Source organism: Lytechinus pictus, chromosome 17 (genome assembly GCF_037042905.1).
Source record: "Lytechinus pictus isolate F3 Inbred chromosome 17, Lp3.0, whole genome shotgun sequence".
Classification (NCBI taxonomy): domain Eukaryota; kingdom Metazoa; phylum Echinodermata; class Echinoidea; order Temnopleuroida; family Toxopneustidae; genus Lytechinus; species Lytechinus pictus.
Window position 1 is genome coordinate 24,308,447 of NC_087261.1, and position 25,995 is coordinate 24,334,441.

At 37.7% G+C, this 25,995-nt stretch overlaps 2 protein-coding genes across 4 annotated transcripts in view; one reads left to right on the forward strand and one right to left on the reverse strand.

The window, feature by feature from the left end:
* Positions 1-9,746, reverse strand: part of LOC129280602 (THO complex subunit 1-like) — a 25,841-nt gene extending 16,095 nt beyond the window's left edge. Inside the window, exons 1-7 of one of the 3 annotated variants that reach the window (XR_010296365.1) lie at positions 9,440-9,506; positions 6,674-6,747; positions 4,113-4,173; positions 3,144-3,329; positions 2,380-2,428; positions 1,060-1,155; positions 686-777 (exon numbers count right to left, since the gene is read on the reverse strand). Coding sequence is in view for 1 of the 3 variants with exons in the window: in XM_054916605.2 (XP_054772580.2) it covers positions 686-777; positions 1,060-1,155; positions 2,380-2,428; positions 3,144-3,329; positions 4,113-4,173; positions 6,674-6,747; positions 9,440-9,493 (612 nt within the window). In the remaining 2 variants the exon portion in view is untranslated. Of the gene's footprint in view, positions 1-685; positions 778-1,059; positions 1,156-2,379; positions 2,429-3,143; positions 3,330-4,112; positions 4,174-6,673; positions 6,748-9,439 lie in introns of all 3 variants that reach the window. The other 2 variants (XR_010296364.1, XM_054916605.2) reach the window with 2 other exon arrangements.
* On the forward strand, positions 9,729-23,716 carry LOC129279903 (uncharacterized). Its single transcript, XM_064112679.1, has 8 exons — positions 9,729-9,882; positions 15,849-16,097; positions 16,764-16,856; positions 17,746-17,879; positions 18,318-18,410; positions 20,137-20,231; positions 21,901-22,081; positions 23,158-23,716. The coding sequence occupies exons 1-8, from the start codon at positions 9,826-9,828 to the stop codon at positions 23,219-23,221; spliced, it is 966 nt and encodes a 321-aa protein (XP_063968749.1). The 5' UTR covers positions 9,729-9,825; the 3' UTR covers positions 23,222-23,716.
* Positions 23,717-25,995: the final 2,279 nt, after the last annotated feature.

Consider the following 25,995-nt stretch of genomic DNA (forward strand, 5'->3'; position numbering starts at 1 on the left):
AAATTCTTCAAGGACGATGCAACATTTTCTAGAGTTTTTGTGCCTATTCTGATGCCTCAGCTTATAAATCTAATGCTGAGAAAAAATTGTGTATTATGTTTCCTGAACATTTGTTCCAACAATTTTCCCCTGTCATTCATGATATTGTGGTATACAACTGTAGTAAGGGAATTATCAGATAAAGAAAAAGGTGTCTTATTGAATTATTTCTTGCACTGATACGGACTATGCTTTGAGGATCCCTTCTTGTAGAAGTTTCGTTAAAATAAAGGATTTCAATATTTAGGATCAGCAAGATGATTATTTTTACTACAAATTGTAAGTATGTTTGCCACTTTTCTCATGGGGAATTGCCCAGTTACGAAAAGGAAATTACAGAATAGAAAATGGAAATGTAATCTACAAAGGGATTAATGAAATGGCTTTTGGGCCTAGGAATAGCAATAAATGAGGGAAGGGGATGGGGCAAGATGTTCCTAGTCTGCTGTGCAAACCCTTCTCTTGTGTTAAGGGGTCTGAATGCACAGGCTATAATGGTTTATGTACCGAAGGCCCACATTGAAACAAGAAGTTTTATATAAGCGAGCATTTTGTGAAGACCCAATTGTTGATCAAATTTTCAATTATCAGGGTCTGTGCCTGCAGAGTAGGATGTTCCTGTCTGTTGAACCAAAAGATGTATCACCTGGGGTACTCGAGCCCTCAATGGCCCCTCCAGCTTGGTCCTGTTATATGTGGTAACATTGTCCAGATGGAAGTTACTCATCAAGTTAAGACCTGTATGGGGTTTACAAAGAAACATACATTGTTTGAGAGATATCATAAATATGGCAGCTACTATCACCATCAACATCATCATAATCATCATCATCATCATCATCTTCATCATCATCATCTTCATCATCATTATCATCATCATCATCATCATTATCATCACCACCATCCTCGTTAATGATACCAATCAGCATAATCATCCTACCTATGAAAATGACTTTTTCGTCCCTGATTTTCATCACATTGTGGGCTTATAATTGTACATGTATGCTATTAAACTCTTACCTGACTTCTCATCCAGTGGAAAGAACCGGGCCAAGAAGAGTTGAATTCGACCACAAAACACCATGTCCTGAGACTTGGACAACCTTCTCAGTAGATCTGAAAATATGGCAAACGACAATTCAATTAACCTGTGATGAATTTGAAGTACCGGTAGCTATGAAATGGAATATTGCAGATTTATGTAAATATTTTCCCCGAAAATTATTTCTTTTTTGGCCTGGATAAGCAAAACACTTTCTGGAAACAGATGCCTTTTTGTACCGACTCTATAAAAGATTACATTCAGTAGTATGTATACACATGTACGTAGATTGGCGTGGAAATGATTGGAAATGGCTTCATATCGTCTGACTTCCGTGAAATCTCAAGGTAAATGATCATCTGGGTCCCGTCTTACAAAGAGTTACGATTGCTCCGAACAATCACAACTATGGACGGCCAGCACATCAACAAAACGCAAATTTGTTACGAATATTTTCTAGATATGATGTGTTATCATACATTTATCGTTCTCTTGAAGATTCAGTGTGATTCTCTTCGTTACTGTAGAAAAAAAATTATGGCATGGATTTCCATACAGTTAAGATTGAGTGAATCAATTGTAACTTTTTCAATGACGAGGCCCTGATATGCTTCTTGTGGTTTCCCGGGACTTTTTGTTAAAACATTTCAAATTTCTATGAACCATCACTGTCAACACAAATGCTCCCGTCATCCACTAGGGCAGCTTGCATAAGGTGAACATTACAACGAAACAAAATATTAAAGGTCACGTCCAACCCAGAAGAATGTTGATTTGAATGAATAGAGAAAAATCAAACTAGCGTAACAATGCAAATTTCATCAAAATCGGATGTAAATTAAGAAAGTTATGATATTTAAAGTTACGCTTATTTTTCACAAAACAGTGATATGCACAACTCAGTGACATGCATATGAGACAGTCGATGATGTCCCTCACTCACTATTTCTTTTGTTTTTTATTGTTTGAAATGTATAATATTTCATTTTTTACAGATTTGACAAGGACCAACTTAACTGAACCATAATAGTATTAAACAAAGCTAATTCCACATGTTCAGGGAGGAATTAATCATGGTTTCCCTTGACAATAATGAAATACAAAAGAAATAGTGAGTGGATGACGTCAGTCTCCTCATTTGCATACCAAACAGGATGTGCATATAACTGTTTTGTGAAATTAAGCGAAACTTTAAAATTCAGTGTTATGCTTGTTGGATTTTTCTCTTTTTATTCAAACCAACTTTTTGTTGGCGTGGACTTGTCCTTTAAGAAATGTAAGAGAGGGTTGTTACCTACCATTGCACATCCTGAGCAGATAATTCTTTCCTGAAGAATAAAAATCAGTCTGAAATAGAACATCAATAATTTATATATTCAATCATCACCAATATATGACATAATCATTCAATTCAATTAAATTTCAATTTATTGACCATTAAAACACATCAAAATATTTACAGAAATAACATGATACCAACAAACTAATACAAAATATAACAGGTTACAAGTTACTTAATGGTCAGGACCCCTAAGAAGCAAAACTGCTTTTAGCGGGGGCCCTTCAAATACACAAATATCATAACCGATAAAAAAAAGGTCATAAATAAACACACACACACATCATCACACAATGCAAAAACACAGAAGGTAGAATAAAATAGAAGATAAGAGAAGATAGATTTGACATGCTCTGAATTTCTGAAAATAATATGGTATCAACAAGGGAATTTAGATTAAAGGGGGGTTTTCATCTGTTTTCAATATTCAGATAAATGTTAGGTCTGATGGAACGATGGTAGAGTGAGATGTAAGACTAGCGAAAGATATAATATGCCACTGGAAAATATGATATGGTCAAGGCATTATTTCACTTTCCCTGGCTTAACAGATGCCTAAGGATAAATTCGGCTAGGGCGAAGAATTTCTTGTTGGTACATTTGCTGTCCCCTAAAGACATCTCTGTTACAGCTATTTCCAATGCTTTTCACAAAGTCTGGGGTCAGCACATAAGACTTCACTCCCCATGGAAGCTGAGAGTCCAACTGACTTTCAATACTAACCTGTTTCCATGTGGCAACCCTGTCCTCCACAAACTGGAAGACATCCTTGCAGACGCTGATGGTCACAGAATCGAAGATATCTGTCAGGAGCAGGAATGGGGTCGCAGGGGAGCAGAGACCTGCCTCTACAGCCTCGGTGGATAGGTGGACCAGGGACGTGAAGTCACTGCAGCTAGCACCGCTTACCTGCATTGGGATAAATGGCAGGTTATTGATGTATGCCAGACAGTTATTTTTCACTAAAACTTTGTTTCTGTTTATGGACAGCGTTCTGCTGATAAACGCCAAGCTGGAATATAACCAATCACCTCGGAAACATTCTATGTCAAGGTTAATCAGTCATAATACGATAATGATGATGATGATAATAAATGGTAATCTGTACATACATGTATATATACATCGCACATTTTCTATAATGCAAATACTCTACTGCAAGTTAAAAAAGTGTGTGATTTTTTGTTTTATCAGGAATTAAAGCTATAACTCATTTCAAATATTGCTGACTCACAAATGACAATTTGGATTCCAGGATGAGTCTGTGGAATATTTCTTTACTAAAATGTGTGGTTTTTTTTTTTAAAGAAGAGTTTGAAGATTTAGCTGATGTGGGGAGTATGCTATAGTGGGAGGGATGTTTCTTGAATTCAATTTGTGCCTTGAATACTCTACATTATAGAGTGGATATAAACATTTAGTAAATTGCATTATATCACCAACATCATACCAATTACAATTCACATTGTTTATTTGCCAAAATTCAGTTCCTTAGCAAAGTAGATTCCGAGTCTCGCCCTTGAATGTGAGGTGCTTTTAGTCTCTGTTTTTGCCATTTTCCACTACTTTATTTTTTATTTATTTTGTTTCTCAGTTTTTGTATTCTAATCCTGCAATAATTTTTGTAAATATTGTGATTTTCATGATTTTTTTCCATTAAAATGTAGAAAAAAGTAGAGTCTAGGTACTTACCACAAGCTTCCTCACATAGTTTCTATATGCCTGATCCAAGGCAGTCTTCTTCTCTGCATCACTGCAAAATTATAACAATAAACAATGACAAAAATGACATAAACATCCAACAATGTAAAATAAGATTTGAAGTGTGTCCTCTAATATGATTTCCCAGAAGAAGCCATGTAATTTTTCTATATTTTTTCATTAATGGAGATATCATCACTATCATCAACACCATCACTTTCATCACCGTAAAAATCATCACTATCATCCAGCCACCTGACTATCTTCATCACCATCATCATGATCATGATCACCATCATCATCTCTTTATCGCTAGTCTTGTCGATAATCACTTGTTTTTTGCCACTTAGCGATATTGATAACCTTTCTCTCGTTGTCGATTCACGGAAACAGCCTTTTTAAAGTGGCTTTTCAAACGGAAAATCACGGAATAAGTATTTTTCCTCTAAATACACAGAACAGCAACAGAAATTCCTCCAAAATCTCAACTAAAAACAAATATTAAATAGCTACAAAACACAATCTCACTTCCCTATAATCGTGACAACCAAACATCGTGACTGCACTTGACTCCATTTGATCGTATATCGAAAGCATTCATAAGCGCAAGCTAAATTTTAGCGAAGTACCAACGTACAAGGCAGCAGTGAGCACACGGCCATGTGTTGCTGCCCTTTACATTCGAAGATGTACAACATGATATCAAATTGGCAGATAGGCGAAAGATGTTGACTGCTCAGAACGATGTCCAAAAATCCCCAAAATTATCGATTAAACTTCATCCAACTCTAAAATAATGCTAATAACATCAAAGGTGAGGATGTATTTATGCTAAATATGTTTCTTAAAAGATGTTATGTAATCGTTTTCACCCAGGGCCGTATTCTGAAAATTGTCTTAAGTGAAATATTCTTGTATCTTTAGAGTTACAATAAAATCTATATTCCGAAAATTCTTGTATCTTTTCTTGTAAATTTTCTTGTAACTTTCACTGAGCGCGTATGATATCAGAGCTAGAATAAAGCGCAAAATTAAAAACGGCGCATAAATATCCATTTGCGCAAGATAACATATCAAGATAAAAGGTGTTCTAAATATTTTCTTATCTTTGCGTTCTGTTATCTTCCTTGCAAAATAAAATAAAATTTCCAAGAGGTAGGGGGCTATTGTAACTTATTGTTGCATGCGATATTTGTCCGTCTGCAATAATTATTTCTTGCTGCATCCCGCAAGAACATCATGTTTTACAAAAGGAGACATTCCAAAGACATTATAACGACAGATTGGTAGACTTTTCATCAATTAAAAATTGGTGTTTGAGACGATGAATCTTTTCAGAGAAATTATGTCTTTGAGAAGAGCCACGTATATTTTTAGCACAGAAGCGCACAAGCATAAACGTCGGGAGCGCAAGGGAAATTACGCCTCATATCAACAATGCGCTTCATTATTTTTCAGAAGAGACGCTTCTATTGGTTGACCTAAGCATATAACAAGCTTAAAGGACAAGTCCACCCCAACAAAATATTGATCTGAATAAAAAGAGAAAAATCCAACAAGCACAACACTGAAAATTTCATCAAAATGGGATGTAAAATAAGAAAGTTATGACATTTTAAAGTTTCGCTTAATTTCACAAAACAGTTATATGCACATCCTGGTTGGTATGCAAATGAGGAGACTGATGACGTCATCCACTCACTATTTGTTTTGTATTTCATTATATGTAATATGAAATATCCTAATTTAATTCTCATTATCAAGTGAAACGGTGATTAATTCCTCCTGAACATGCAGAATTAGCATTGTTCAATACTATATGATTCAGTCAAGTCGGTCCCTATGGTCAAATCTGTAAAAAATGAAATATTGTATAATTCAAACAATAAAAAACAAAAGAAATAGTGAGTGATGGACATCATCAATTGACTCATTTGCATGTCACTGAGTTGTGCATATCACTGTTTTGTGAAAAATAAGCGAAACTTTAAAATGCCATAACTTTCTTATTTTACATCCGATTTTGATGAAATTTTCAGTGTTAAATGCTAGTTTGATTTTTCTCTATTTATTCAATCAACATTTTGCTGGGGTGGACTTGACCTTTAATGATGAAATATAAGGCGTGTCAGAGATAAAATAGGGGGCGTCCTTACAGAGGTAAGACAATTTTCAGAATACCAATTTAAGAGAATTTTAGCGAGCTGTTATCTTGCTGACTTACAAGAAAAGTTATAAGAGAATACCACCCCTGATGAACGCGGACTCTAAAGCGTTGTTGGTACAGTGGCAGATACAAATTTTGACCAATGCGAGTATTGTGAAATCGCTATAATGCATAAAAAATGTGTATTGATTACTAGTATGTTCTTTTGTCGATAGTTATCAATACCGGTACGATATTTTTAGCGATATATCGACAGAGAATTTTCTAAACGATAACAGCCCTATCATAATCATCTTCATATTCATCATCATCATCACCATCATCATTATGATCACCATCATCAATCTCAAACCAAGATCACCACCACTATCATCATCATACCAACCTCCCTGTAAGTGAATCCGTGCATATCTGAAGACAGGAGACTGATTGTTTCTTGTGGGATGCATCCAAACTCGACTACAACAAAAAAGAAAAGTTATTAAAAAAGCATTAAAAAAAAAATAGGGGTCTAGCATGAAATAAAAAATGAAGAATGAATTTTTTTTCAAACTTATAACAGTTTTCTTTACATATAACAGTAGTACAGCTACAGATAAGAAGATAACCACATAATGAAATATAACAAGAATTAGACTACTATCAAATATTATACTTCATTTTCAATGAATGTGGCCATAAAAAAATTGTTGTCACCTCCAATCCCAAGGCAAACTGACATTTGACAAATTCAAAGAGACTGTTCTCTAATGTATGGTGTCTTTTCTATCATGTAGCTTTGTGAAATAGATTTCAGTCTGCTGAAAATAATTGAGCCGCCTACAGCTAGAGGCATAAAACACTCCTGACAATGACAAGAGCCTGAACAAAAAGGGGGGAACAAAAGTAAAAAGTATCAAAAGACGACAAAAGCTATATAAAAAAAAAGTACAAAGACAGTCATGACTGTAGACCTCTACTAGAACTCTTGGGGGGGGGGGGGGTGTTTCACAAGATTTAGCATGACTTAGACTTAGAGTCGCACTTAAATGCCTAGTTGCGTGCGGTATAAAAGGCATAACCACATTGGTCAGATCATGCAAAGAGGAGGTGCACTACTGCTTATTGATCAATTACTGAATTAGATTGCGCGCGTTTAATTTAGATACGTGTTTGCATTTAAGTAGATCCTACTTGCAATTGTTAAACATCCCCTACATGTACTACTTACTGCTACTGCTTAGTGTGTCATGTGTGCATATTAATGCAGTGTTGGTATGTTACTATGTAGTCACAATGCAGGAGGCTCCTGGAGAGTAAAAATCTTTCTACTAACGTAGGCTTACTCTGCACGGAGCCAGGGATTGCGTCCCATTCATGCGCGTGTACCGCAAAAAAAAATAAAACTTTCGCCCCAGAAATTTCTACTTTCTTTCTAAAAGATCTAGCCCTAAATCATGTAAATGAGATACAACTTCAGTCTTCATTTCCGACATTTCTACGATATTGATTTCATTTTTAAACAAGTATTCATTAAAAATCAAGAAAAATATTATGAAAAGACTGGGAAAACTTGCCACCGATATCGCGATATGCGTGCTGTCATCTTGGCGAATGACAAAGAAAACAAGATGGCCACGTAAACACGGTGGCAAGTTTTCCCCGTCTTTTCATAATATTTTTCTAGTTTTTTTAATGAATTCTTGTTTAAAAATGAAATCAATATCCTACTCGTAGAAATGTCGGAAATGAAGTTGGACTTGTATCTCATTTACAATACATGATTTAGGGCTAGATTTAATCGTGTAGAGTTTTAGAAAGTGCAGATCCCTCCATCTAGGTCATCAGAATACCCATCATCAGTATCATCTAGATGGAGATGTGCTGGAGGAAGTTTCGGAGGAAAGAGACTTGGGAGTCATTATGGACTCTCAACTGAAATTCCATTCCCAAGTAGCCAACGCAGTCTTGAAAGCTAATCGTGTGCTTGCTATGATTCGACACACTTTCTTGCATAGAGACAAAGAAAACATCAAAAGGTTGTACAAGTCACTCGTGAGACCAATTCTTGAATATGCGAATGGAATATGGTACCCAAGATATGCTTCTGACTTGAAGGCTATTGAGAAAGTCCAGCGACGAGCGACCAAGCTAGTACCAGCCCTGAAAGAAATGGACTATGGTAGAAGACTGCGTGAAATGAAATTACCCTCCATCAAGTACAGACTGCGCAGAGGTGACATGATACAAACCTATAAAATAATTCAGGGCATTGATGATGTGAATAGAGACCTATTCTTCACAACAGCTACCACTCAAGCAACGCGTGGCCACCCTTACAAGCTATTTTTGAAAAGGAGTAGACTGGCAGTGAGACAAAACACCTTCAGTGTTAGAGTGGTTAATGACTGGAACTCTTTGCCTACTGAGGTAGTCACAGCATCAACAATCAATGGCTTCAAGACAAAGTTAGACAAGTTCTGGTCTGCGTGGCATTAATTATGTTCACGCATGGGAATAGTGCCTTTTTCATTTCAATACATTGGCACAGCACATTGCACAAATAGCAGACTCAGTTTTTCGAACTTATCCAAGCTAGGAAGACAACAAGATAGACCTGGAAACTTGACTGCAGGAACAACTTTATTTTTCCAGTAGATGCGGTATAAAGGTATAAAGTAAAAAACTCTGCTGCAGTCAATGACGATGTGCAGTCTAGTCTGACTCTGGAGACTGGACTGGGGCGAAGCCAAGCAAAGGCCAAAGCCAGGCCCAAGGTTTAATTTTTTTTGCGGTAGGCCTAGGCCTACGACGTTACGTATTACACGCGCATGAATGGGACCCAATCCCTGCTGCTCCTAAGAGAGTAAGCCTACGTTAGAAAAAGGATTTTTTACTCTCCAGGAGCCTCCTGGCTACACGGATATGGCAATAGCCAACAGACAAGTCGGGAAATTAAAGATTTAAACACAACAAATTTTACAATATATGGGACAGCACACAGTGACACTCGCAGACATGACACTCAGAATTTAACAATGGATTTAACAAGATGAAATAAGCTTAAAATGATACAGAGCCAAACTAAAATTTTGATCCAAATGTACAAGAATCAAAACATGAATGATTTTATAGAATAAATAAATGTTTAGATGGTCAGAAAACATCTTACCAAGTATTTTACCCTCGAGGCTTCAAAATCAAACTGTGACTCGGAGGCCGCCATGATTAATTTTATTAGTTTCAGCTTAGGATTTTTGTATTTAAAATAAACGAAGTAAAACAGAATTAAAGAGACCAAATTACCAAAATAATTACCGCCTTTTCGTTGATTTTAAAGAATAAAAACAATCGTTGTTATGAATGTCAGGAATCGGTGTAAAAGATATGAAAATAGAAAATATCTAGTCCCGAGTCAACGATTATGTAATTAAAAGTCTTTTATTAAGACTATTTTATTCATTTCGCAAATTGTCAACACGCTGACTGTCGCGCACTGGCTGTGCATAGACCATAGTTGTGGAAAGGATTTGATTTTTAACATTCTTCCTTACAAGTATGGATTCCAAACTGGCTGCAAAAGTAAGCGGCAACACATCGAATATCAAGTTCGAGGTAAATTTACGTAAAGAGAGCCCAGTCAGCGCCAGGCTGGGCGCTGCACTGGACCCATGACATGCCATGATCCCTCTGGCATGTCTGGCTCTGGCTCTACCGCCCCAGCCCGGCCCTAGCCCAGGGCCAGGCTAGGGCCTAGCTTGACCCGGGGCGGTAGCGCGGTAGCGCGCGCTGGGTGTCCATTGACAGTGTAGGATAGCGAGAGCCTAACTTAGAAAGAAAGAAAGAAAGAAAGAAAAAAAAGAAAGAAAGAAAAAAAAAGAAAGGAAGGAAGGAAGGAAAGAATCAGCCGCCGTGAATGAGTGAAAGAATGAGTAAATCAGTAACTAATGAATCATGAGACATGAGACATGAGTGAAACGAAAGGTGAACATGAATGAATTAAAAAAAATGTCAATCATGAGACATGAGTGAAACGAAAGGTGAACATGATGAATGAAAAAAAAAATGTCAATATTTTTTATTTTGCGTCCTAGCTTGTAGGTCTAGCTTAAATAGAAATTTTGTCCTTTACGTCATATGTCATCCCCTAAAAAAATTAGACTCAATATTGTATGCCACTGGACCCCCCCCCCCCCCCTCCCGAAAAAAAACCTGCAGCACAGCAGAGAGCAATATTTTTGTTAGTCATCCTTCCAACTAATGCAGGGACTCGGTTTTATAATTATAAGGGGAGCAATAAAAAGCTCTCCTAGAACTTTTAAGGAGAGCGGTAGAGGAGCACTTCAAAAAGCTCTTCTTCAACATACAAGGGGAGCTTTTTGCCCAATTAACAAAATGGATGGAGGAAATGTATGTACTATAAAATTACAATCAACAACCAAAGGAAGTATTTATAATTGTTTTACAATGTATTGTAATTAGATTGTGTGTTGTAAAACCTGTTTTAGTTAGGTTTTGACTTTGGCTAAAAGTTAAGTCAAAACTTTTTTTTTTTTTTTTCGGGGGCTCCATTTTAATTTTTTTGTCAAATTTCGGGGGCTCTTTTTAAATGCTACTTTTTTGTATTTTGAGGAATACCTGTTCACTTATTAAGGAATTATTACTTTTTGTTTAATATTGTATGATTTTTAAAGTTATTTATCATGTTTAGAATCTTGGATGTGGGTGTGTGTGGATGGGTGGGTGTGTGTGGGTGTGTGCGTGTGTGTGTGACTGTGAGTTGGACTTGGATATAAATGAATTCAATATCTAATTTCTACTCCATTTATTCCAGTACAATACCCTAGTCGTACAGTACATGTAATAAAGGCCCATCACATACCCTAACTTTTCCTGAAGTTCTTTGAAAACGCAGATCTCCATGAAAATTTAATTTCTCTATGGGGGAGTCTAAATTTGGTGAGAATGTATTCATTAAGAACTTAAATATACATGACAATGAAGAAATCATCAAACTTTATTGGCAGTTTTGAATAATATTCCTGAAATGTAAACTCTGTCTGAAACAGAAAATCACCATCATTGAGGCCTTTACTGAGCGAATTGTCCCCCAGAGCTCTGGCAGAGAGACAGAGCTCCAACTGGCTAGCTAGTAAAAGCGCCAATGCGTGAGCCTGCCGCCGTCCTTGTAAAAAAGATGGAGCTTTGTTTGATGATTTATTGTCTGATATAATACCTCATCCCCTAGAAAAAGAAAACAAATGATTTTTTAGTTATAATTGATAAATTAGATAACTTATTTTGGAAGTTAATAAGCCGTTATGAAAAGCAAAGCCGAATGACAACTCACCAATGCTAGGTTACTAGACTCTGGGATTTATTTCCTGTGTAATTCGAATTATTTTATCACAGAATTGTGATATCTGTAGGGGAAACATGTGCATTCGAAATGGCACACGGTGGTAGTCATAATGGACCCCTATACATGCAACTCTTTCCCGACCGATGCGTTGATTTTTTTTTCCATACCTGGTACCATGTGTATGGAAATACGTGGTACAGAAAAAATAACGCAACTTCGGAATTTGAAACTGCGCTACTCGCTACTTTTAAGGCTTATTCGTGATTTTGAGTGTGGATTTTGGATGGTTTTTAAATGGTAAGCGGAGCTCGAGCATATGGCACTAGTGGGCCGTTGAGTTGTTATCACTCTGCAATAATTTCGGGGGCGACATTCAGATTTTATGTCGCCCCCGAAAGCATGATTTTGGGTGATTTCGAGGGCGACTTTAGGCATTTTCGCGCAGGTCAGCTATCGCGAGGCGCGCTATTAATCGCGCTACCAAAAATGGATTAAGGCGCGCATGTAGCGCGCGATCGCTCTCGCGCGCCTTAAAATCGAGTCCCTGTAATGATTGAACACCAATTGAGATTTGAGACCTGTGATCTCCCACATGGGAGCCTCTACCTTTGAGTTCTCAACACTAAGTGTCTACCGAGGAGACTACTAGGGCGTGAAACAGGCCCAAAACGAACAACAACAAGCCTCTACTGTTCAGAGTTCCTGTCGAGGAAGGCAACCTTGCCCAGATTTGGGTCATGTCTAAGTTACTTAGCCATAAATTATACCATGCTTCTTCTTCTTCTTTGTTGTTCTTCCCCCGGTATTCGAGGATCAGCGGCTATCCGCAGGTTGGTTGTTGTGTTGAAGCAATTTCTCTAAGCGAATATGATGAATTTTAAGAATGTATCTGAGGCAGTGGGTCATGACATTGGCAGCAAGAGTGACAGATAGGTGCGAGGAGGGTAATAAGATATTAGTGGCAAGGATGAGGGGATGAGCAGAGGTGAAGGCTAATTGGCTAACAAGCAGGGAGGCTTAGAGATGGGACATGTTGAATGAGAACAGACCGTTGGGGTTTGAGAGTTGGGCAGGAAGCAAGGAAGTGGGTGGAGCTTTCTTCCTCCGTTGAGCAAAGTCTACAGGTGGCGCTGGGAGACTTGCCTATGGTCTTCAGTCTTTGTTGTGTTAGGTAGGTGCCTGTCAGAAGTTGGGAGCGAAGTCTTGCAGCAATACGGAGGTGTGAAGGTAGTGCAGGGGGGAATATACTGCTAGGGCTTGGAAACGTTGAACATTGCTTCCAGAAGGCAAGAGTGTGCTTCTCCTGAGTGGCATCAACTAGGCCAGCATTGTGCTTCTTGAAGATGGCCTGGCGGCACAGTCTTTTCCAGGTGAGGTAGTCGAAGCTCAGGGAGCCAGACAGGATGGCAGGCAAGCTGTATTTGGCGATTAGCTGCTTCCAGTAGGAGATGAAAGGGACATCGGCAGCGAGAGCATTTAGAAGTATTCTGTGCTCAAACCTATCGCTTGGTAAAGTAACCAGTTGCCCGAGAGTCATCAAGGTGTTCAGGTCGATCTGCATATAGAGAGAGGGATGATTCCGGTAAGGAGAAAGACTGCCTCGTTTGCTGTGCTTCTGGGGAGCCCTAGGAACTTTTTGAAGAGAAGGGCCTGCGCTGAGTCTAGCTTATCCCTGGACCTCTTGCTAACTCTAATGGCAGCAATGCCATATAGCATCCTAGGAATGCAGTAGGTGGTCCACAACTTGGCAATGGTTGGAGGCCAGAAGTTGTTTCTTGAAGCCGAACCACCTAGCAGAGCGAATATGGAGTTATATCCCTTGGCAATGATGTTCGGCGCAGGATCTTGAGATGTTGAAGATTTGGTGACACCAAGATGGGGATGCTGACTGACTTCTTGAACTTCCTCTTCATTCAGGTACCAAGTGTGCTTGAGGTGGTCTTGCCCATTAAAGACGAGGATTGCACTTTTTGATGGGTTGATCTTGTACTTCCATGTGGTTGCATAGGTATGGATGAGATTCAGCATGCATTGAAGTTCTTTGGCTGAGGAAGCTATGAGGGCCACATCATCAGCTAGAACAATTACCCCAGCATACAGGTTTTGGCAGTGGCATCCAAGATCTTTGTATCTTAGCAGCTTAATCAGGCCATCAATAAAGATGTTGTAGAGAAGAGGGGAGAGGATTCCTCCTTGTCTCACACCCTTCTGAAGAGGAAAGGAGCAGCTGGCATCTCCTTTCCATAGTACTCTGCTGGATGCACCATTGTACATTTCCACCAATGTAGACTGAGCTTCCAGTGGTATAGGAGTGTCAGCTAGCTTTTGAAAGAGGCCAGGGTGCCAGACACAATCAAAAGCTTTAGCAGCATCCAAGAGGGCAAGATATGTTGGCTTCTTCCGAGATGTATTCAGCACAATAAGCATCTCAAGGGTCAGTGAAGCGAGAATACAGGACTTTGAGGCTTGGAATCCAAACTGAAGTTCGTCAGGTGTGTTGACTTCAACCAAGGAGTCCTCAATCTTAGGTTTTAGGGCAATTTCCAAGAGCTTTGATAGAGTTGGGGTCAGGGAGATGCCTCTGTAGCTAGAGGGTTCGCTGACCGGTTTGCTCCCTCCTTTGTGCAGTGGGATGATCACTGCTTCCTTCAATGATGCTGGAAGATGTGCCAGTTTGATGGAGTTTTGGAGGAGAAGGAGAAGAAGGCGACGGAAAATTGGACCTGAATGAACCAGATGCTCAGAAGTTATGTTGTCGAGGCCTGGGGCTTTGTGAAGCTTGAGTTTCCTAATGGCTGTGTCAAGATCATGCGAGTTGAGAGTAAGCAAGACTTCTTCTGCACCTTCTGATTGAATGGAGGGCAGGTAAGGGGAGTGCTCAGTCATGTGTTTGGCTCCTTCGTAGTTGGTAGCAGTAGGATCTGAAGAGAGATCTTGAAAATAAGATTTCCAGCCCTTGATGACATCCTTGCCCTGGAACAGGGTCTCCCTGTATACCATGAATGGGAGGTCCACCGTTGAGGGTTTGCCTGCTTTGTTTGACTTTACCAGGCTGTAGAACAAGGAGCTGTTCATGTCATTTGCCATCTCTATCTTTCCTTGCACTTTGAGTCTGTTGGAGGCTTCAGATTGTCTCAGGGCTCTCCTGAAGTCCTTTTTGGCTTCCAAATAGGATTTCCAAGTAGGGTGCCCATCTACTGGTTTACCTGCCTGTTTCCACTTCTTCCAGTGGGAGTAGGCAGATTTGACGTCCTGAGTCCACACTGGTTTGCCTTGTTTCTTGTCTTTATGCAAGAGAACAGTTCCATAGATTTTATTGATAAAAGGCAATCTTGAATTCGATCCCGTCTGAGTGATCTGATGGGATAGTGAAATCTTTGTCTCGGGTCTGTGCAGTTGTACATTATGTCGTGTCCAGGCTTATAAAACCTTGTATTTCAAAATTTTAAAAATTTGAAGGCAGCTTAGAAATTTTTGTTAGAAAAGGCTGAATTATAAGATGTAGCAATGGTAGGGGAGATCGGGGTTAGTTAAAACGCGGGGTAAGTTGAAACATTGTAATTTTCTTTAACGCCTGTAAAATAAATTTATGCAATACTGCCCTCAATTTATTGCTTTTAATAATACAACATTAAAGAAAATTACAATGTTTCAACTCACCCCTCGCTCCAACTAACCCTGATCTCCCCCACAGTCTCATTTTGTCTCCTGAAACCTGTGAAGAGATCTTTCGAGGCAACAGAATGTTGCTACCCATGGTCATGTTATCATTCTAAAATCTAGCTTATTCTGAGCTTTCATCAAAATATTTGAATTTTGAGATACAAGATTTTAATCATGATAATAACGCATTTCTTGTATAGCACATATCACATTATGTCATAACGTCCCTATGCGCTTCCAAAGGACTTGGATATTATTACCCTGGCTTTAGCCCCGCAGCCATTTACAGCACGGTGCCATTTCAAGGAATAAATTCCTGCCAGGTACCCATTCACCTCACCTGGGTTGAGTGCAGCACAATGTGGATAAATTTCTTGCTGAAGGAAATTACGCCATGGCTGGGATTCGAACCCATGACCCTCTTTTTCAAAGTCAGAAGACTAGTCCTCTGGGCCACAACGCTCCACAAGATTTTATCAGCTCAGCCACGATGTATGAGAAATATATTGATCTTTGGCAATTACTTCTATTAAATTTCATCATTTTTTTACTCCAGCCTATTCCATGGGACTTCAAGGTGGATGACGTCCATTACTGGGTTCACTACGGCCTGGTCATCTTTGGGGCCGTCTTCACTCTTGTATCCTTCGTGGTTCAATTCCGGGAGCCTGCTACCTATGGTAAACATGAAGACAAGCCTGACAGCTACAAGGAGGTCACCAAAAATGGAGCTACTCGTGTCGAACTTTCAGAGGGTGATGATGATCTTTTGAATGCTGAACAGGACTCAACCACACAACTGGAGGTAAGTATCGGCTTGAAAATTTCTGCTAAATTAGCTTTATTATTGTGACACAATTATTTTGTATCAGGTTATTTTTCCAACTTGAATAAAGATAGGACTTATTTGTAAAACAATTGATCATTTCCTGGAATTAGACTGCTACATATATCGAAATGTCTTGTGTGGCAGGTTTATTACATTGGACTGTCCAGAACATTGGTGAACTTTTTTTCCCTAATAATCCTACACTGTAACTGCTGATCAAAACGATCTGCTGTCCCACTCTTCACGTTCCCTTTATCCCTGTAGCCCGATTTCTAGTACTACGTGTATGTAGAAAGGAATTCATCAAGACTATACGTACATTGTTCCTGGTTGTACTATTGGTTAGGCGCAGATGGACGATCCAACTGGGTTAGAAACAATCATTTTGAGAGGAATTATTGTGCACAAACCTAATACGCCACACCTGAAAAGATGATGAGGTTGATGATGATGATTATGATTATGATGATGGTGATGGTAATTACAATCATATAGCGCATAATATTCATTATCTCTAGAACATTTGGTGATTTATCTTGTTCATTTTGATCCGCCATTGCTGCTGGGTCTTGTCTGTAGATATGCTATGCTCATCAGTTACAAATACAATTTGTAATTCATATTTCACCTTTGTGACTCCAGAAAAAAGATCAAACACAGAGTGGTTGTCTCATTCCTCAGCGGATAGGACACTTTTGCTCTGACGGACCACCAGGTTGTATTCTCTTCCCGTTGGTAAGTACTTTGAAGGGTTTGAAGGGTATAGTATTAAAAAAGATCCAGGCAGTTTAGGAACATTCGAAGATATCTTGGAAGCTTAACAAAGGCCTTTTTTATTTGCCAAATTCCACCTGTACGCATACCAGAGTCTTGAAGATCCTTAACAGAACTTTTGAGAAATGTGATAAGTGCCAGGAGTTATGTAAGGGGGTCAAACAATATTGATTACCATTAGATAGCACTTATATAATCACACAAAAAAGTAGAATTTGAACATCAAAATAACATCACAAATTCCTCCAAATGTCCCTTGTGACTTTTGACTTGTCACAAATTGCACTTTTGCCTTTGAAATGATATTTTGAAAAAGGGAAGCGTTACTCTTATCGTGATCATTACAAATATTTAGCTTTTATTTTTCATATTTTTTTCTCAAATATTAAGTAGTCTTTTTGCTCTTTATTACCACTTTTTTGTGTAAGAAAGCAAATTTGTCACAGTTTGTACAGTACTTTAGATATGAATATCATATTTATTTAATATTCAGATATTTTTTCCTTTCAGATAGCTCAACTGTTTCTTGATTATTTCATTCCATTTCTTTCCAGTGGTCAGTGGTCATGAGTTTTTAATTGTCTGTACCAGCTGGACAGAAATGTTGTTCACACTAACAAAGCAATAACAGTAGGCACAGTTACAAATGTACATCCAAGTCTTCAAGGATGTAAATAACGTGTCATTGTAACACTAGGCACTGCAACAATACTGGTCGTAACAGAGGCCTCTGTTAGCATATTGTTTGCGCAAACATTTCTGTGCGGCCCATACTGTCAATTTGTTTTCTTGTTTGGTGTTTTTTCTATTAAACATGATGACATTACCATTCTTTTTGTTTTCTTTTCAGGTATTTTTTCTCTACGGCAACATTACCGATCCTGTCAATGTGGTATTCCTGTCTCTCTTCATTGCTCATTACTTTCATCGTGGGTTCATCCATCCATGTATCATGAAATACAGCAAAGCAAAGGTCCCACTCTGGTATGTCCAAGTTTGTATTTTGCTTTGAAATAAATTGATAATACAGCTCACTTTGCCTTTAAGTCCATTCTGTTGGAACCACAGAAGTTTGTATGACTTCATTGGAGAAGTTTGCTTACATGCAAAATAACTCATGCTTTGCATAATCTGGTTAAACCAAAAAGAAACAAAAAGGCTTCAAATATTTGACATATGTAAGGTTTACTTGTATACATGTTTACCTTTTATACAGTGTGAATGAAAAAGATAGTCTTTGAAAGCTTAGAAGTTAGTATTCTGAGATGAATGAAAATTGCAAATTAATATTTATCTTTTAGATTAGAAATGTGCCCTCTAGGAAAGCGGCCTTGTTCTTAAAGTATTGCAATTTTATGTTTGTCTTCTGAAAATGCGTCCTTTCCTTGATTGTCTTACTCTCTTTCTCTATTTCTCCTACAGGATCACGGTCGCAGGAATAATTCCAAACTCGATATTCAGTTTTGTGAATGCTGACTGGACGGGATCTGCTAAATATAGTGATAACTACTACTAGTGAGTATAGACTTCATGTGATTTACATATTTAAAGGTCAAGTTCACCTCAGAAAAATGTTGAATTGAATCAATAGAGAAAAATCAGACAAGCATAATGCTGAAAATTTCATCAAAATTGGATGTGAAATAAGAAAGTTATGACATTTAAAACTTTTGCTTATTTTTCACAAAATAGTTATATGCACAATTTAGTCACATGCAAACGAGAGAATTGATGATGTCCCTCACTCACTATTTCTTTTGTTTTTTATTGTTCGAATTACATGTATACATTATTTCAATTTTTGCAGATTTTACAATAAGGACCAACTTGACTGAACCATAAAATGTTAAGCAATGGTAATTCAACATGTTCAGGGAGAAATAAAACTTTGTTTAATGAGGAGAAAATGAGAATATTTCATATGATAAAACACACATGAAATAGTGAGTGAGTGATGTCATCAGTTCCCTCATTTGCATACCGACTGGGATGTGCATATAACTGTTTTGTGAAATTAAGCGAAACTTTAAAATGTCATAACTTTCTTATTTTACATCTGATTTTTATGAAATTTTCTGTGTTATGCTTGTTGGATTTTTCTCTATTTATTTAAATCAACTTTTTGTCGGGGTGGACTTGTCCTTTTAAAAATAATATACATGTATGGGTTTGTCACACAAAGCCAATACAGCATTCTTTGCACGACACAACATAGAAAATACATGGGGGTGACATGCAATTTTGCCCTCATGATGTCTCTAAAATTCCTCCAAAATGCTTACTTTTGGGTGACCATTCTTTCTAGAGTCACCCCAGGATCTGTCACAAACAATATTCGAGACGATTTAGAAAATCAATATTCTAACTATGGCAGAATAATGATATTCGCTTTTACTGCCTGATTGCTTGTTACTCCTAAAAAAATAGCCCTTTACATGAAAGTAATAGCTCCCAAATTGCCCGTATGTGGAAGAAAGACAGCACGTAAAAATGGAAATAATTTTTCCTACCCTTGCTCTACAGCTAGCTTATGGTTACTGTATGTACCCAAAATTGAGAGATATGTACAACTGACTGCAGAAAATCTATTTTTTACTTTTTGATGATTGAAATTGAGTTTGGTTTCAAATCTACTCTGAGCTTTTGAAGTCACCATTATTTGACTTTCGGAAGGTTCACTTACTGTACAAGCTATCTGATAATTGATTGTAACTTGTTCATGGCTTGCTATAGACTTATCGATATCAGGGAGGCAGTGTAGCTCAGTCGGTTAGAGCGCCTGTTCCGGATAAGATTGTAGATCTCAACGTGCGTGGGTTCGAGTCCCGCAGCATGCCGGAAGACGTCTAACAAAAAAAACTGATGCTAGCGTTGTGTGTTAACATGCCTCACCGCTGTGTTCAGTGCGGGTGTGAATGCAGTTGGAAAACACTCCGTCCATGGGAAAGGACGCAAATGTTGGTCCCGTGTATAGGAGAGTCATTACCTATTCACGTTAAAACCAATACACTATTCGTCAAAGAGTAGGGTGTTCACCCGGTGTATTGCACCTGCCGGTCCCCGGTACTACAATACTGCAAGAATCTTCAGGATTGAAGGAGGCAGTGTAGCTTGAAGAAGAAGAAGAAGAATTGTGATATTGATTGATCTTTTGTTTTACAAAGTTAGGTTATTAAATAAGAATTTGTGTAGAATTTGTGTTATAATTTTTTGTACTTATTTTTCCAACCCTGTTTTTCAGTGATCCAAGGTTTATAATTGGTGTGGTGCTGTATGTTGTCGGGTTTGTCATGAACAGATGGGCCGACTGGAAACTGAGGAGTCTACGGTCTTCGGGTAAGTATAAATTATATTCTGAAAAACTGCATGTCTAATAATAGACGTAAGCCACACAGAAAGAGGAAAACTTGGATTGATTGTCTATTCAATTCATTTATTTAATTCCAATAAAACATACACATATCATACAATTGCGTGAAAACTTGAGCAGTGAAAGATTTAAAATATAGTATAAAAATTTTATATACAATATAAAAAGAACACATCAGTATTGGAATAGGGCGGTCATAAAAAAACAAAAAGAATTGTCTGGATAACCACCCTTGATAATACAGTACAGAATTAGATTAAATCCATTTATAAATTATATTTAAGTAGAGAAAATGTATGAATAGGTAATGGGCATATAATTGTACAATGAAAACAAAGCAGAACACAACATTGAAAAAATAACCAAAGTTATTCCAACTTTGGTTAGACCCTGATTTTCTGATTTTTTTTTTTACACTCTTGTAATGATACTTCACAACTGGTTATTTTTTCAATGCTTCTATTTTTTACAAATTTCATGAGTTAGTGCTCACAAAAATTTCAACTTAAGTTACAGCATTAATAACACTACAAAAGAAATAGTGAGTGAGAGACGTCATCGACTCTCTCATTTCCAGGTCACTGAATTGTGCACATTACTGTTTTGTGAAAAATAAGCAAAATTTTAAATTGTCATATCTTTGTAATTTTACATCAGATTTTGTTGTGCTTGGTTGATTTTGCTCTATTGATTCAAATCAACATTTTTCTGGGGTGGACTTGACCTTTAATCGGTTAGTAACTTTAGTGTATTGTACAGCTGAATTGCATCTGCAGGCCACAGCAACAAGTTAGGCTTACTGATGTGCAGGGACATTATGTCCAAAGTATTGGAATCACAGGAATCTCTTTAAGTTTTGAGAAATTCAAGAGAGGTAGATATATACAGTGCATCCCAGAAAAAAAAACAGAGATTTATCATAACTTAATCACAAATACAATAGACAAATGACCTATCATTGTAAAGCTTAGAGTCTCCTCTTTCATCTGAAATGACATACATGTATATCATTCCTCATTCCTGCATGAGTGAGCAAAAACAATGAAAAGATACCAAAAAGTCACTTGGCAGGCAGTATCTTGGTTTCAAAAAGGAAATCACATTATTTTTAAAAGTTCAATATCTGCTCATAAATTTGATACCTCAGTGACAGAAAATGGTCAAGAAATAACATATTTCTGTTTATAAATTTGAAATAAGGCTTTAATTTCAATAACTTCATTAACGAGGTTTTACAGGCTAGCGTTCATATATACTTGACTTTTGTTGACGATCAGCCATGTTTTAAGTCTTTTGTGCGATAGCTTCAGTGGGAAACTGGTGAAAATATTGTTGTTTAATGAAATTGATATCCTTTCTTTAAATTGTTTTCAATCGGTCATACGTGAATGAAGATTAATATAAGTTATTTCAGATGAAAGAAGAGATTCTAAGCTTTACGATGGTAGGTCATTTGTCCATTATATTTGTGATAAGTTATGAAAAATCATCGCTAAATCTCTATTTCATTTTTTGCGGGACGAACTGTATATTACTGCTTCGAATTGGGCAAATATTCACTTTATGAAAGTACCTGTAGACTTATCAAAATTTACCTGTACATTTATACTATTCTATTAAAATCTTATCCTTTAGGTGGCGGTGGTTATTACATTCCGCGAGGGGGTCTCTTTGAGCTTGTATCATGCCCCAACTACCTTGGGGAACTGGTTGAGTGGTTCGGCTGGGCACTGGCTAACTGGTCAGCGGCTGCTCTGGTCTGGTGGCTCTTTGGCTGTTCAACCTTCATACCGCGATCAAGGGACAATCACAGATGGTCAGTAACACTTCCCTGATTGGGGAACATTAGAGCAAGCTTAAAACTGTCACCCAGATAATGAGTTCTTGGAACCCTTTAAATATCTTCATCCTCCAAAAAAAATGATCAGATGACAGAATCTTCAGTCTCGTCATGTCAACATCATGTACAAGAGATGATCAGAGGACCAGATTTTGGAGCATGTCATGTTCACACCCTTAGAAGATGACTAGATTTTAGATCTCGTCACGTCTACATCTCGTCATCTGATCATTTCTTTCAAAGTGATGTCAACAGGATAAGATCTGCGATCTTGTCATCTGATCTATTCGTTAGTAAGATTTTTACATGTGGAGATAATTATGTCAACATCTGGGTGGCACTTTTGAGCCTACACATTACTAGATTGTCCTATGGGGTTTGGGGGTATTGAACTTGGGAATCACTGGGTCTCGACTCACACAGATACCTTCAATAAATTCTGAGCAGTATACTGCCTCCATATCTTTCTTCTATAATCCCTCAAATTCTTCATAGACAAAACAAAAGGGAATGCAGGAAATCTTATTGGATTCCAGCTGTAAGAAGTAAAGCAAACCTTTATTAGGTTCTTCAAATGTATATTTCAGCTGGGGTAACATTAAAAAATAGCTACAGAATCCTGTGAAATGAACACTGAAATATTTGTTTACCTGCTTATTTTAATGATTTGGTAGAATGATAAGAGGAAAATAGATATTGCATACCTGCTGTTTAACAGGCTTTTTTTCATAGTAACATATTTTGAAATCTAAATATTTTAATATTTTCATCTTCATTTATTTTGCTTTTATTTATATATTCATTAATCAATTAATTTAAAAAGTTGGGGAGCTCATTCTATTTCATACTTTTTCAACACTCTTCAGCTTTTTTCAGATCTTTTTATTTGTGACCACTCACACCCCTGGAATTGAAACCCAGATCAGATACATTTATAGATACCTCCTAGTTGTATTTAGTTCTTAAGATATTGAACAGATAAACATCTGAATTCAATGATTATTATATGTGATGCTTATATATGCAACTTTTTTTTTCCTGTTCCCCTACAGGTACAAGAAGAAATTCAAGGACTACCCGCCCAACAGAAAAGCCTTGATTCCTTTCATCTACTAGCATTGTGTCTCTTAATATGAAGTATGGGTAGCACCAAGGTATCAATGAGAAGCTAGGGTCAGCAATTTGTTGATGGTGTGCGTTTCAAAGGCTTTGGCTCGTATTCTGAACTCGGGTTTGACTAAGGGTGTGTTCAATGTCGGTTTCTCAAATTCAAAAGGCAACATGGATCATGATTGAAAATGTGATTACAAAACGCAGATATAGTGAGAAACAAAGGGTGTGTTCAATGTCCTCTATTCCTGGTCGTAATAGTAAACATCTTTCAAATCATGATTCGGAGGAAAATTTAAACGTCGAAAATGACGCGTTTGTAAATGCGATCAGCTCAAATTTACGACCTTGAGCATCGCGAATGCGACCTTGAACACAATTGCGTTTTGAAACGTCTGTAAATTCGCTCTCGCAGTGGAAGCCTACACAAACAGGTGCCAGAACTGACCTTTCTTGTGGTGGGTCAAACTGAGCTGCGCTCACGAAAGCGGGAAACTTAAAGACGGTCAACATTTAAACGGCTTTATATTTTCGACACTGAGCGGTGCACCGCTGATCGTGTTTGTTTTCGGTGTTTTTTAATTGAGTTTTCAATCATGATTCATGTTGCTGTTTGAATTTGAAAATCAACATTGAACACACCCTTAGACCATGGTCTAACTCTCTGCTAAAATTATGGGAAGCCAAAAATGTCAAAATTTTGTTAACGTTGTATGCTGCTTCTGTTTACTGTGCTCTTTCATAAGTTTTTAACGGTGAAGGCAGCCGTCTTACTCATCCTTCCGAGACAGTGCAGAATGATTTGAAAGTCAAATGAGCTGATTCATTGAAACATTACAATTAGAGATTTACATGTATGTGACGATTGGCTATCCATAGTTAAACCACAACTTTAGACCAGATTTCACATTAAACCTGACTTCAGAATGGTAAATACCAACCCGTCCACTCACCACATGGTCTACTTTCATTTAGTCTAACGCAATTCCGTCCATCAACATTTCGTCTAACAACCATTTGGTCCATTAACCATTTTGTCCAATTATCACTTCGTCTAAAAACCATTTCGTTTATGACCATTTCGTCTCATTACCAGTTGGTCTAATATCCATTTCATTTTACGCAATTTAACACTTAGTCCAATCAGACCAAATGGTATATGGACCAACTGGTTATTAGACGGAATGACATTAGACTAAATGAAAGTAGACCATGTGGTGAGTGGACGAACTGATGGTAGACCAAATGACAGTAGACAAGTTGGCTATTGGACGAATTGGCATTAGACGAATTGGAAATAAACCCTTCAGAATACGGGCTTTGTATTCATTTGTTCTCCAAGCAGTTGGTCAACTTCTCAGATATCCTAAAAACAAATTACATGTGGGGTAAATCCATTTGATCTACTCTCAGTTTACTCTTGTCGATATTTGGTCTATGCTATGCTTGGTCTAACAACCTTGGTCTAATTTTCATTTAGTCTTATGCCCAATTGTTTCAATTTCCTCTATGTGTACTATTGTCTTGTATTTTGTCAAATGAAAATTCAATTCATTAACAGTTTGTCTAGTCATATGGACTAAATGGTGTTTGTCTGAATGCATATTAGAGAAAATTGGTATAACCTAAATGGAATCTAAGAAAATGGTAAATGGGCATTGGTAATTAGACCAAATGATTTGTAGATGAACTTGTTATTGACAAACTTTGATTAGACCATGTGGGATGAGATCAAATAGAAAGTAGACTAATTGTATGTAGACAAAGTGGCAATATACGTGCTAGCAATGTGAATCTGAATATGACGTTCGAGGTAGCATTGCCTCCAGTGCCCATATGAGAAGCAAGGGTCAGTACTAGGTTGATGGCCTGCATTTCAAGTGCTGAAATTATGACATCCAGAGCCCTGTCTTAAGAGTTGAGATAGATCTGAATAATCTTTACTATGGAATTAAATCAATGTCATAATGCACATTATGTCCCTTTTTAAACAAAGTGGAGCACACTTTATTTGTCGAGACAGTGAAGGCATAGCTGGCTTTCTATAGTTTTGATTGATCTGTCGCAAATTTTTTGTCAGATAGGGCCCTGGGGGCCATTTCATAAAGCTGTTTTTATGTTAAGAATGACTTTAGGAACGACTGGTGATCCTATCTTGTGGTAAATGATAGTCACCTTTTAATGTTCAATGGTGATTACTAATAGCACGTAAGAAAGGGTCACCAGTCGTTCTTAAAGTCGCTCTTCATACCTTGGTCACATTTGCTCTACGGCAGCCGTTCGGGGAGTCGAAAAATAGTTGTTTTATTCATATTTATTCAAACCATCTATATGTAGCTGGTATAAAAAATATTAAAACGGCCGTTTTCGGCTCGCCGTCCTACGGCCGCCGTAGAGCAAATGTGACCAAGGTATAACTTACGAACAGCTTTATGAAACACCCACCCGCTGGGTATTTCATATAAAGTAGTGTGTAAGTTTTGAGCAACTCACTCTATGGATGACTGGTGACCCTTTCTCAGGAACTAAATCAGTACTTATGGAAATATATTGTATATCATTTACCACAAGAATGGGTCACCAGCCGTTCTTATAGTCTTCCGTAAAGTTTTATTCCAAACGGAATTTCTCAAATTGACTGGAATTTAGATTTCAGTATTCATACTACCATCAGGATGATTGGAAAGATTTTATAGGTTGAAATGTTCTTATCAAATGCTATTGCAATTTCTTTTAATCTGGGACCGCAACAGATCGTGTTGTGTGTGCCGGGTTTTAGC